Raw genomic sequence first — 13929 nt, forward strand, 5'->3', positions numbered from 1 at the left:
TTTTAAAAACTTTAGAAAGCATTCATTCAAAACTATTAATTTAGGTTTTAGTGTGTTTTTATTTCTTCTATTTTATTTTACTTTATTGGCCATAACATTAGTAATTATCGGCTTATCAATAGTACCCAGACTTTTTACTGGTGCACCCATTTTTTTTAATGCAAAGATTATTTTTATTTTGGAGAGAAATGTGTCCTGGACATGTAAGCCACATATATAACCAATATAATTTGAGTGTATAAGTGTCGTTGAAGATTTAAATGTGTGTGTGCACAGTGTTAGTTTGAAGCGTGGTTATTCATAAAAGATGTACTGTATACATTCATATGCCCACATGAGACTTGTGAACCAGCAGCTGTGTGTGTGTGTGTGTGTGTGTGTGTGTGTGTGTGTGTGTGTGTGTGTGTGTGTGTGTGTGTGTGTGTGTGTGTGTGTGTGTGTGTGTGTGTGTGTGTGTGTGTGTGTGTGTGTGTGTGTGTGTGTGTGTGTGTGTGTGTGTGTGTGTGTGTGTGTGCATTTCTGGCTCACAGATGGAAAATGTCATGCTGATGATCACATGGCAGGTCTGGCAGAGCTTGTTCTCCACTGAAAGCTAACCTCTCTCCATACTTGGGCCGCAAAGAGCACAAACCAATGACAGAGCTACACTTACAATCAGCCCACTGAGAGAAAGTCAAAAAGAGTGAGACAGACAGACAGAAAGTCCTTCAGCAGAACCCAGAGGAATATTTCATTTCTCAATGACTGCTCTTTCATAGCACGACTTAATTAAGTTTCATTTAAACTTTCCCCTGAGATGTTTCTTCTAAAATTATTTAGGATACAAATAGATTCAATCTGAGAACTTAATTTTCTCAGGAATCGACCAAAGGTTTTGCAAACTTGCTCTCCATTTAATCTTAATGCTGAATAAGAGAAACGACTGAGATATTAAATAGTTTTCACATACACACATACATAACTTTATATATCATTTTGGAGGCTGGGAAAGTTCTGTAAAACATTGTCACATAAATGGAAGCCAATGGACAAGAGAGAGAGAAGGCAGAACAAACAGCTATTCTGACAAATGCTACTCAGGATACCAAAAGAAAGAAAGAAAGAAAGAAAGAAAGAAAGAAAGAAAGAAAGAAAGAAAGAAAGAAAGAAAGAAAGAAAGAAAGAAAGAAAGAAAGAAAGAAAGAAAGAAAGAAAGAAAGAAAGAAAGAAAGAAAGAAAGAAAGAAAGAAAGAAAGAAAGAAAGAAAGAAAGAAAGAAAGAAAGAAAGAAACAGATATCACTTTCGGAAGATCTTAAATTTGAGACAGGCTCTTTTTTTCTGTTAGCCTATTATGTAAAATATCTTAAAGGGGCTATATGCGTTTTTCTGAAATTTAAACTCGCGACTGACACCTGTGGCCAAAAAATAGAACTGCTCTCATTTTCTGCTCGCTCTCGCAGCGGTGGTGACGTCACATCCGCAGACAGCGCGGGAAAAGACGACCCGCCAGAAAATAGGAAAAATAGGATACAGGCTTATAGGTGCACCCACTGTGAGCGGACAAGGTGTCAGTATGCTCATCAGGAGATGTTTGAGTTATAAATGGTAAAATAAAAAGGCTATTGTTACGTTTATTTTGGGGAAAAAGTTGCATATAGCCCCTTTAAATAACAGTTATGAGAGAAAAATTTTATTGGTAACCATAGCAACATGTGTTATTTTGGGGTAGGGCTACCATCCTTGGTGGATCGTTCACCAGCTTTAATTCATTATGGCCTACCTGCAGCAAATTAATACAGATTCTGGCAAAATGGTCTATCATCAACAAAGAATATTCAAACTATCAATATAAGAACAAGACGTTTGCTATGCAACCTCAATCTCGAGAAAGGTTAAGTTGACCACAAAACCCGAAGATGCAGATCAAACTGTCGGCATGAATAAGTGAAAAAACAGAAGAACATAAAAACAGCATAACCTCAGACCGCCAAAATTGCAAACATTCCAATCGAGCATGTCTGTCTGCTGCTCATATTCCACGATTCCACGGTTTAAAAGCTGAAAATCTCAACCACAACATATTCACACACTATCACTTTCTGTTTTGCACAAAAAAACAAATGATGAGTTTACCTGACATGAGAATCATACAGTCATCTCTAAAGAATCGTTTCTTACCACAACATTAAAAAACACAATCTTTAAAATGTTTCATGCTAAACTTTTTTTTACTTTATTAGCCTTTTATGTTTTTTTTTTATTAAACATAAATATAATTCCTCTGAGGTTAAGGTCCAAAAATAAGTGCATCTTTCAGCCCCTGCATCAATGAAATGAGGCCAAATTATCTGTGTTAAGAGGTCTTGTCTGCAGACCTGTTGCATAACCATTCTCTAGTAGGATTTTCTCTTTAACTTTATCTGCACTAAATAAGTTATGCATTTAGGTTTGCCCATGAAATAAGGTAAAGTGTTTAAGTTAACCCCTGTTTGTAATAGAGTTAAATGGCTATTTCAGGATGCCTTCTCATTTGTGATGGCCAGTGATCTGGGCAAGCAAATGGGAGGTTAAACGACGAGTAATGATGCCACGACATGCAGTGGACAAGGGCTGCATTGTCTCCCTGTCCGATTCTGTTCTGAATTAGCTAATTAACTAACAATAGAGCACGCGAGGATTCGACAAGCGTCTCTAAACAGGCTCCATCTCCGCCCCTTTCTTTGTCTTCACACAGATCCTCCGCTCAACTTCAGCCATCTCTGCCACATGAGTACGAAGGATATTCGTGTTGGGATATATAACATATATTTTAGGAGACCGTTTTGGTATGTTCTGATATTTCTGTTCAATAGCCTACGGCAAAAGGTGGAAGCGTTCTCTCTTGCGCTCATGCGTCGCGATGTCAGATTCGTGAATGATTCGTTCTTTTGAGTCGGATCTTTTTAATGAATGAATCGCTGAACCGGTTCACATAATCAATCTGAACGTGGTTTTCGAGCCAACAAATCATCACTTAACCCTTGTTTGGTGTTCATATTTTTGTTATTCAGCCAGTGTTCGTGGGTCTGATGGACCCGCTGCATTTTTGGGTTTTTAATTCAACACAATCAAAAATGTTATGTTACTCAACAGATGTTTACTTCATCCCAATTACAAGCAATATAAACAGCATATATGGTTAATATTTTCTCTTTACCTTTGTTAGATCACATTTAAGAATTGCAACCTCGTGTGGGAACGGCAGGAGTAGAAACAAAACTCACTCTTGCACTCTCTCACACTTACACACAATCTCTCTCTCACACGCACGCACACACACACTCATGCACGCACGCACGCGCACACACACACACACACACACACACACACACACACACACACACACACACATGTTGGGTTTTCATGTTTTATGGGGACTTTCCATAGGCGTAATGGTTTTTATACCGTACATACCGTATATTCTATCCCCCTACACTGCCCCTGCCCCTAAACCTAACCCTCACAGGAGACATTCTGCAATTTTACATTTTCAAAAAACATCACTTAGTCTGATTTATAAGATGTTTTCCTCATGGGGACCTAAAAATGTCCCCACAAGGATGAGGATTTCGGATATTGCTATCTTTGTGGGGACATTTTGTCCCCATAACGTGATGATTACCAGTCCACACACACACACACACACACACACACACACACACACAAAACACACACACACACACAAAACACACACACACACACACACACACACACACACACACACTTGGATATGTGGTGAATGGTTACTCTCCATAGGCATAATGGTTTTTCTAATGTACAAACTGTCTAATCTATCCCCCTACACTAACCTTACCCTTAAACCTACCAATCACAGAAAACATTTGGCATTTTTTGAATTTCAAAAAACACCATTTAGTATGTTTTAGTATGAGGACACAGATGTCGTCATAAACCATATTTACGTTGTAATACCCATGTCATTATACACATTTGTGTCCTCATAAACCATACATGAACATACACACACTAACAGCAGGCCCTGACAGGAGGAGGACAGAGTAAAGGTACACAGGCCCTACAATTTCCACACTTTTATTAGCCCCGGGTCCAGTGGACCCAAACATCCTGTGTGTAATATAAATGTGTAGGGGGGGTGTACAGTGTGTGGTCATTGAAAATGTGTTCTGATATATATTCCTCACAGAAAATGAGCCAAGGCTAATGAGTCTCAGTTTGAAAAAATAATTAATCGTATAATTTTTCTTTAAATAAAAAATGAAAACGGGTCCAACAGACCCGAACACCATACAAGGGTTAAAGGGGTTAGTTCACCCAAAAATTAAAATGACCCCATACTCACCCTCAAGCCGTATATGGCTTTCTTTCTTCTTTCAGACGAACGCAATCAGAGTTAAATTAAAGAATATCCTGGCTAGCTTTAATGGTAACGTTATGGCGAACCTGATTTAGACCTTCAAAAAAATTAATCCATTCATCAAAGTAATGCATACGGCTCCGGGATTTTAATAAAGGCTTTCTGAAGCGAAGTGTTGCGTTCAAGAAAATATTTAAAACGTTATAAATTAAAATAACTAGCTTCTGACAGACGGCCGTACGCATCGATTAACGGCGAAAGAGTAACGTTAACCCTTGACCTGACGCACGAGGTATTGACGAACGCCGAAGGGCACAGGATAGAGCAAAACACCGGTCACGAATTAGAAGTATAAATGAGAATTTTTAAAGAGAAACATCAGAGGAGCTTGAGTTTGTAGCCTAGCACTATTAGTTTGAACCGCGAGAGGCGTCAAAGCTTATGCTACATCTGACGTCATTCATCGCTAGGGTTGAGTACCGAGCTCTGTTCTTTTAAGGGCACCAACCGAATTACGTCAGTACTACCGAGTAGTACCAAAATTTCAGTACCTGAGAACGCATCTGGTGATATAGACTAGTATCTGTGAATATTAAACCGCAAAAAGGCTATTTAAATACGAATCCTGTGCGTCTCTGTGTGAATGAATAACGCAGACGAGCGGTTTAATTTACCTCACACACACAAACACACTGAATCGCGCATGACAGTTGCGTGTTTCCATGTCTACCATCTCATAAGAGGACATGAACGGCATCTCCAGAGCTGCTCTAAGAGTCACCTCATCAGCATTTTACCGTTTCATTTGAGAAAAACTAGCGTCATATCAATCATAAACACACAGAAACGCAAAGGCCTTCACAACAACCCGTCAAAATAAAAGTTTGGTTTAACTTGACAAATTAATTACTGTTGTACAGTAGAATTTAGATACGTCTCAATGTAATAATAATAAATGATCAAAACTTTATTCTTAAAGTAATAAATCACAAATTTTCTTCCATGTTTTAATTTTAACAGTATAAAGCTGAGTTGTTAAATTAATGTTTTCATTTGATTAACAGAAAATACACAACACAGAATTTATGATAAATCTTTTCATTTAAATTAAATTAAAAAGAAAATGAATTAATAATATGGTTATTTTTATGAGTTCAGTTAATTTAGTAGCCAACTATAACTTGTAAATATTACGGTAAACAAACATCACAGACAATGGCAGACAGCGACCAAGGCAGCTCTGACATAATGTCATTAACACTTCTAAAATGACTTACAGTATCTTTACAGTTATTTGTGTAAACATCACTAAAGTACCGAAAAAAGGTACCGTTGGGTACCTCTACCGAATTTCAGGTGAATGTGACCGATACCCTATACATCACGTCAGTGGTTACTCTTTTGCCATAAATCGACTTGCGTACGGTTGTCTACCGGAAGCTAGTTATTTTAGTGTACATTTTAAATATGGATAATTTTCTTACAAAAAAACCCATTGCTATGCTTCAGAAGGCCTTTATTAACCCCCGGAGCCGTGTGGAGTAGCCTACTTTTATGATGGATGGATGCTTTTTTTTTCTGACTTCAAAATCAGGTCCACCATTCCCTACCATTATAAAGCTTGGAAGAGCCTGGATATTTTTTTATATTGTTAATATTGTGTTAGTCTGAAAGAAGATACACCTAGGACGGCTTGAGGGTGAGTAGCCTAAATCTTCGGGCTAACTTTCATTTTTGGGTGAACTATCCCTTTAACCCGAATTCAGGTCAGTGAACCAATAACTGGACATTAGTTATAACTGATGAGTGAGCTGATGGTTAGAGTGTTTGGCGAGAAAGGAGGATTGATCGGGATAGTTACTTTAATAGCCTAGATAAATAACAGATATCACAAAAATAAAGAGGCTACTGGAATTGAGACAAATATGCGAACCAGAGCAGCCTTGAAAATTATTTATAATTAGTTATATAAAATGTGTTTATCATTAGCGAAAAACCCAGAAAGAAACAACATTTGCGGATTTGTGATGGCAGAAAGGACATATATTTACACCCTGAAAAACAAGTGGCTGAAAGAACTGTTCAAAAGAACCGATTCGCATAAATGATTCGGACTTTTCCACCACTACTCCTGCTTCCAAACGAACTCGCTCTCGCTGCATAAAAACACGTCCCCAAACGCTTCAATGTATTTAAAATTAGTGTTCAACGTAGCATTCATGATGAGGCTGAGCAAATGAACTGACACGACAATTAGCATTTGGCCGTTTTTCTTCGTGATACATTTAATATGCACGTTTCGGAAGTTTTATTCAGTTCAGTCGACACAGGAATAGAAATATTAATAAAGCCAAGATTAAAATTGCACAAACCTGGATGGTGTGAATGTAGCGTCCACACAGCTGTTATTTAGAGGCGTGTGTATGGCTCTCCGCGCTGTTTTCAGATAGGAAACTGGGCGCTCGACCAATCAGAATACCCGTCACACATCTTTACGCGTATGAAATAAAAGAACGAGTGCAATTGGTTAATTTTAATATAATTTGCATACGCACTGCTGTGATGTTGATGAATCAACTGCGATGTTCACTTATGACACAAGATGAGAGAGAAGATTCTGATGTTTTTTTTATTTATTCAATCTTATTTTGTTACTGGCCAGATATTGTATACACAAATGTACGTTAAGAGTAAGCCTTTCTTCAACCTTTTTCTTGAAGATGCAAAACTCTATATGTTTCAGATTTCTGATTCTTCCAATAAGTAAGCTGTGAAAACTGTAAATCTTTTTAATAAAAGGTATTAATTGCTCCCTGGTATATACTATTGTCATTCTGTATTTTTGTGTTCAATAATAATAATAATAATAATAATAATAATAATAATAATAATAATAATAATAATAATAATAATAATAAAAAATACACAATATGAAACTCTGTTTTTTTGTGCACCATGAAGTGAATGAAGAAAGCTATAATCCATGATTTATAAAATATGAAGAAGACTGTTTCTTTTTAATTCTCTATTAATTATTTTAACTATTTTTAATATTGTAACTATTTTTAATACTGTAGGCTTAGCCTACTGTACATACGCCTCTTCTGTTGACCACCAACACGTCTCACCTATACATTTTGTAAAACATTTAATAATATTTTTTGTGGTTAAACTTTAAACTGGCTGATCAGTTGGTTGGTAGGGAATGAAATATGAACAAGATTTGAGAAGTGTAACAAAAAGCTTTAATTAAAAACTTTATGTCTTTCTATAAACAAATATTTAGTTGTACTTTTGCATATGAGTGCTATGTCCCCCTCTAGTGAGCAAGAGGGTGCCATTCAATCACAGTGTTCAATTTTAGGCTTCATTTATGAGGGGAAAACAAGAAGCAAGGAAAGCTGTTTCACCCGTTTAATTCATTTTGTGGGCAGATTTATATTGGATTTTGGACTCTTTTTTAATATTAAGGATGTTCTATTGTGATGCGCGAACAATGCTGAATCTGTCTCGTGTGAAGTGATGCAGAGGAGACTCACGGTGGCGCGCGAAGCTAAAGGATTGTGTGCGTCTCTGGCCCGGGGTCAGCTCCACGGGTCACCGCCTCTCGCATGACAACACATCGTCGGGAGGATCAACATTTTTTCCCATCAACGTAGGAATAATTTCAAATCTCGCAAATGTGCTACATGACAAATGTTTATAGTGTGTGTAGCATGGGCTGAACTTGCAGATGAAATGCAGCTACAAAATAGCTGAGATAAAAATATATAATTAAAGTAATTAACTAATAATTGTTGTCTGAACCAAAGAGTCATTTAAATAAACGGTAGGCTAATAAATAAATACACGTTTCTAATAGCTTTAATTTCAAATTATTTTTAAGACTTTGACGTCGACGTGTAGGCTACACTTTGTTAATCTCTCCACACGATGGCGCTTTGAATGTAGGCCTATTAATAAACCTATACAGCTATGGAAGATTTGTATTTTGTTGTAATTTTTTTACTATTCGTTTTCAAATCAACTTCTAAAAAGGTCATCCGCTATTTTCCAAAAAAAAGGGACAAAAAAGGTAGCCTATATATAGGCTATATTAAAAAAAAAAAATAGCCAATACAATAAATGATTAGCCTACATTATTTAAATGAATAATAATAATAATAATAAAACATTTTTCTGGGGGAAAAAAGTGATGCTTTGACTATTTTGGAGTTTCAAACCCTACCCAGAGAAAGAAGTACAAAAGTGTAAAGGCAGTAGCACAGGGCAGGACTTATTTAATCACTCTTAAAAAGATTTACCCTAGCAACCTTTCACACAAGCGAAAGCATCCCCTCCTGTCCGAAAAAGCCCAGATTGGTTAGTGTGTCTGTGAAAAAGTCTGAGGTTGGTTGGGATATAAGGCGAACTGTACTGCTGTAATCAGGGTGACATGCATGACTGCGCTCCTCTAATTCTCTTTCACATGGATAGATCCTTACAGACAGAGTTCAGCTTTCAGGTAGCCTCTCTTTAAGACCGGGGTCTCCATACAGAAGCGTGTTTGGACAGCTTTAAACTGTTATATGCCACAGCAATGAAACATTGATACGACAATTAGGAGAGTTTATGACTTTTATCGACACAAACGCCATTAGATATTATGCATTTTATAAATGAACTATTTTAGTCCATTTTGTATCACTGTACCTAGTTAAAAAAAATAGTAGGCCTATTATGATTGTATATCATTAATTAACTATGTAAGTTAAAAAAAACCTTTTTGTTTTGTTTTGCTGCCTATAAATAGTATGACTCTCATAAATATTATTTTAAAAACGTTTAAACTGTAACCTACGCACTTATTTTGTAGTTTTTACCCTTAGTATCAAGGAATTTACTACAGTAAATATTAGTGTTGAGATATTCAATCATAACGTTTTGAATGCGTTTTCTTGCGTAATACACATTTTACACAATGGTATATTTGTAAGAAACTGTACCAGGAATGTGTAAACATTTAAAACCAGGCGTTAGAGAAGTATAATTATTGTTATAGTGTTTTAATATCGGAAAAATAAATATATCAGCACTAAATAGGCCTATGTGATGAACTTGTTGCGTACAAAGATGCTCCCGTTCACGTTTTCCAGCTTAGTGTATTCATTTTTTTCTTTTGAGTGTTTCTTCCACAAAACAAACACGAATGCAGCATATCAGCTTATTCTTAAGATGTTAAAATACTGTCATCTTTTTGTACTGGGTTGTTTGGCGTAATGTTGGGTGATTAAATTGCATTGTGATAGGAGAAAATTCCGCTGACGTATTGCTCTTCTTCAATGCACAACACACGTTCACAAAACCCGATCAAAAATGGTCACATTACAGAACTTGAGAATCCGAAAGCAAGTTAAAACGTTCTGTTGTGTCGGCTCTAAAGAGTTTGCATAAATTTTTTTGGTAAATTCAACAATAAAAGTAATGGGATTTTATGCTTTAGTCTGTTTCACTGGTGCTTTTCTTTTGCGCGCTATTTAAAAAAGTCTCCATTGCTTTGGCTATCCAAAGAGCTTGAATTCTTTAAAAGAAAAAAGAAAATCCTCACATCTTTGATTTTTCCCTCCACGATGCAACACGATATCGCACTTTAAAGCGTAGCCAACCTTTAGGATTAAAACGTTCCCAGTGAAAAAAAAGCAGAAGATCCAGGCGTTTTGGCGCATGAAGTCTGGGGCTGGGAGCCTGGGCGAACACAATAAACCTGTTGTTAACCTTGCTGTGAAAATATGTTTGATGAAAACAGCCAATTGTTGTATGAAATGTATTCAAGTATAAAATAATGCCCTTTGTTGGGCACAAACTTGAGCAATGTGGGGGTACAAAAGTCCCCTGTGGCATGAATTGCGCTTTGGCGTCGCCACTTGGCGCGTTACCCAGACCCCTCTATACGCGATTGTTTCTTTCTTTCTAATGACATTTACCGGATCAAAACATGCTGTTAATTCGATCAGAAAGCTTCACCCTTCACAACAATACCAGAATAATTTCTTCCAAAGTTTGTTAAGTTGACCGAAATTAGGCAAATGAATAGGGGTCTCCAGGCGCAGGTGACGGAGAATAATGCGCGTCAGGACCAGCTGCATTCTTCTTTATTTCTCCTTTTCTTTTCTTTCACTGCATTATTAAAATTTAGGCCAATGAAACTATTCATTCCGCTCAATAGACATTTTCTTATAGGATAATAGGATACAAATTGAGCCCCTCTGAAGGGAATCCAGCGGTGGGTAACCCTCGTGTGCCAAAGACGGCTGGAGTCTCTAACATGGTCGGAGGGGCCGCTCGTGTGCCAGGCCGGGTCCCCACACCTGCCGAGGCCCCTAACAAAACTAGAGAATGTAAACAAAAACCCGGCCGTAGCCCATGAAAGATGGACGTGTCACCAAGTCGTGTGAGAAACGCCGCGAACAAACGGGGGGACTCCGTCTCCAAAAGGTCTCCCCTGAACTCGGCGGAACAGCCTATTATGTGCTTACTTAATTACTATAATAACAGTAGACAGGCTTTAAACCTGAGACAGGCTTGGGATGGAAGTTAAGATCGCTTGCTGGGACCCATAAACAGGCGATCGTGTGAGAAACGCGACGTGGAACAGAAAGAGACGCCTTGCTCCAGGGGCTTTGTTTTCATTGCGCGCTCTGCGCTCGCGAGCGAGCCACATCCAGCAAGGCCTGTTACTATGCAAATAATATTCGACAACCCATCACGTGTCTTTAGATAGGCCACGTGGATTAACAAAATAGGTCTGCCCCCCGCTAGCCCACAGCTTCAGGTTTTACTATTTCTTTAACTGATCCTAAGTGCACACATTAACCAAAAGCTCGCCTTTAATCCTATGGAATAATTTAGGGCCATGAATGCGCGAGCGCTTTATAAGCGGCTGCCTCCAGTCAGCTCATCTCAGTCTGAAGCGTCTGGAAAGAGGAGCGCGTACACAGTCCAGCTACAATATTTTCACAATTTCACTATCATTTTTCCTAGTTTTAACCAAATGATGGCGTCAAAGATGAAGGATCGCAAGGTATGTGCACGGACACTTTCGTGGCGCGCACATTATGATGCATGCAGGCGATGTCCACTTTCAATTTTTATATATGTTTATTTTATTTTTTAGAACTTGTTGACACGTTTCATGTGGGGTTTTTTTCAGAGTGGCATAATATTAATATTTCCTACTTAAAACAACAATTTCAGCATTTGGTCGCGCGCACTTAAAAACCGTTATGGGATAGGCATATTGTAGCTAATGCTTGCTTTTCCTGGTCTTGTATTGAATGTAAGCCAGTGGTTTATTCTGAAGAAATTAATTATATTAATTCACTTTATTGCGATGTAAGTGCGCTTTCCTTCAATGACGTCCTGCTGCCTCGGGTAGATGTTTTGCGCGCACGCAGGGAAGCAGAGCGCGGCTCTGCTCTCCACATGACTCACAACTTATTGCTAATCGAGTAAATATTTACTGTAGGATATTTTATTGACCGAATAGATTGTCCTCCCGAGTTTCATTAATGTAACTACGTTGATTGGGTTTTACATTTATCAAGTTAAACTTATCCAACACGTAATATAACCGTGCATATTTTGTGTTTGGTAATGGCACTTTTGTTCCCATAACTTATTATTATCTTATTATGTCCCCTTCCCACAGAAAACTCCTGTTTCTCACAAGGTCATTGAAAAAAGAAGAAGAGACCGAATCAACAGATGTCTAAACGAGCTGGGAAAGACGGTTCCTATGGCATTGGCTAAACAGGTGGGCATCTGAAACTTTTAATGCGTTCAAGTCCGTTAGGTTCTCATGTCTGCCTTGATTGTTAAATATATATGTTATGATGACTAACACAGTCTGTGTATTAAAACAGAACTCTGGAAAACTCGAGAAAGCAGAAATCCTGGAAATGACGGTGCAGTATCTGCGCGCGCTCCACTCCGCAGACTTCCCGCGCGGGAGAGAAAAGGGTAAGAAACACGACTAAATCACTTCACACATTAATAACACATTTAAATAAAAATATGAACAAATGAAATACGCGTCCTCGTTCACATCGCGAGAATAAAATTATAAAAAAATAAATAAAAAAAAAACATAAAATCAAGCTCTTCCTTCCGTGATGAATTCAGTACATTTCTAATAACGTTCTTTGTTTTCTCAGGAGAACTGCTGACAGAGTTTGCGAATTACTTTCACTACGGCTATCACGAGTGCATGAAGAACCTCGTTCACTACCTGACCACCGTGGAGCGAATGGAGACCAAAGACACCAAGTACGCACGGATTCTCGCGTTCCTTCAGTCCAAAGTCGTTACCGAGCCAGTGTTCGGCTCGTTAGGTACCATCTCACCAGACCCTACGGACCTCCTGTGCCAGCTGGAGTACCAGAGTCCAAGTCCAACCGAGTCAGTGTTTCAGCAGAGCCCACCCGGACATTTTTCCTGGCACAGCTCGACGCGGAGCCCCACGCTCGCTTATCCAGCGATGTCTCAGCACAGTGGATACTTATCACCGGTTCAGGGACTCGACCATCATTACATGAACTTCATCGGGCACTCACACCCCAATGCCTTCAGCTTACACAACGTACAACACGCTGCTCTGTAAATACGTCTGCATATGTCCTTAATTTATATATGTATACATGTTTTATTTTAATATGTAGATATATCATGAAATAAATGATGTTTGAATAAGATTCTGTCTTTTGGCGCGATGTTGGAAGTTCTTTTTCATTGAGGAATGGTAAAGGGATATAGGCTATAGTGTGTGTTCATTGGGAAAAAATGCATTTTAAAATCAGTTTATATGTAGATAAAATCAACAGAAACCAGGGGAACGTTTTAATGAATTAACCAAATAATATATATTTTGAGCAAAAGTAGAGCCAAAACAGTAATTGGTATGAACAATGAAGAAGATGCAATGATGATTTTGATGACTTTAATAAAGTTATCTTAACATGTCTAATTGCATATTTGAATTCTAAAGTACAAACAGCTATTTTCAAACAATTTATTATAGTATTTATATATATATATATATAAAAAAGCTTACATTTTCATAAATTTAGTTTTGTTAGTGTAACATAATACATTTAGGGTGATTCAGTAATGTTAAATAACACTTATTTGAATATCAATTGATTTAGATGTCACCACAATGAAGCACAATTTTAGGTTACCATTTAAGAGGAAGAATATTTTATAATAAAATTTATAAATAAACAGCTACAATAACACAAGTCAAATATTTAGTCAAAAATACTTTAAAAAATAAAATGGACATTATTAGCATAGACATTAAAACAATGTTCAAGATGTAATGAAATATCTTTCATGTATTAAAAAGGTTATATTTATTGTTTCATGATATACAAAACATTTTGTCATTATGTTTTGTATATCATGAAACAATAAATATAACCTTTTTAATATTTATTCTTTCATTATTCAAATCTTTAATGCACAAAAATATTGCAGAATCCCTTCTGAATTCTTAACTTCAGTTGTGACATGCACAAATTCTTATGAAGATACCATG

General features: G+C 37.3%; 2 protein-coding genes across 3 annotated transcripts in view; one reads left to right on the top strand and one right to left on the bottom strand.

The window, feature by feature from the left end:
- acsl1a (acyl-CoA synthetase long chain family member 1a) overlaps positions 1 to 6803 on the bottom strand; it is a 37989-nt gene extending 31186 nt beyond the window's left edge. The window contains exon 1 of one of the 2 annotated variants that reach the window (XM_079812947.1): positions 6728 to 6803. The gene's annotated coding sequence lies outside the window, so the exon portion shown is untranslated. The remainder of the gene's footprint in view (positions 1 to 6727) is intronic. The other variant, XM_079812945.1, reaches the window with a different exon arrangement.
- Positions 6804 to 11247: 4444 nt separating this feature from the next.
- On the top strand, positions 11248 to 12993 carry helt (helt bHLH transcription factor; the record flags this gene model as incomplete). The annotated part of the gene is made up of 4 exons (XM_079811415.1): positions 11248 to 11415; positions 12043 to 12147; positions 12257 to 12353; positions 12548 to 12993. 4 exons carry the CDS (start codon positions 11248 to 11250, stop codon positions 12991 to 12993), a joined length of 816 nt encoding a protein of 271 aa, XP_079667541.1.
- Between the last annotated feature and the right edge of the window lie 936 nt (positions 12994 to 13929).

This window comes from Gobio gobio (genome assembly GCF_949357685.1).
Source record: "Gobio gobio genome assembly, chromosome: 3".
In the NCBI taxonomy this organism is placed as follows: domain Eukaryota; kingdom Metazoa; phylum Chordata; class Actinopteri; order Cypriniformes; family Gobionidae; genus Gobio; species Gobio gobio.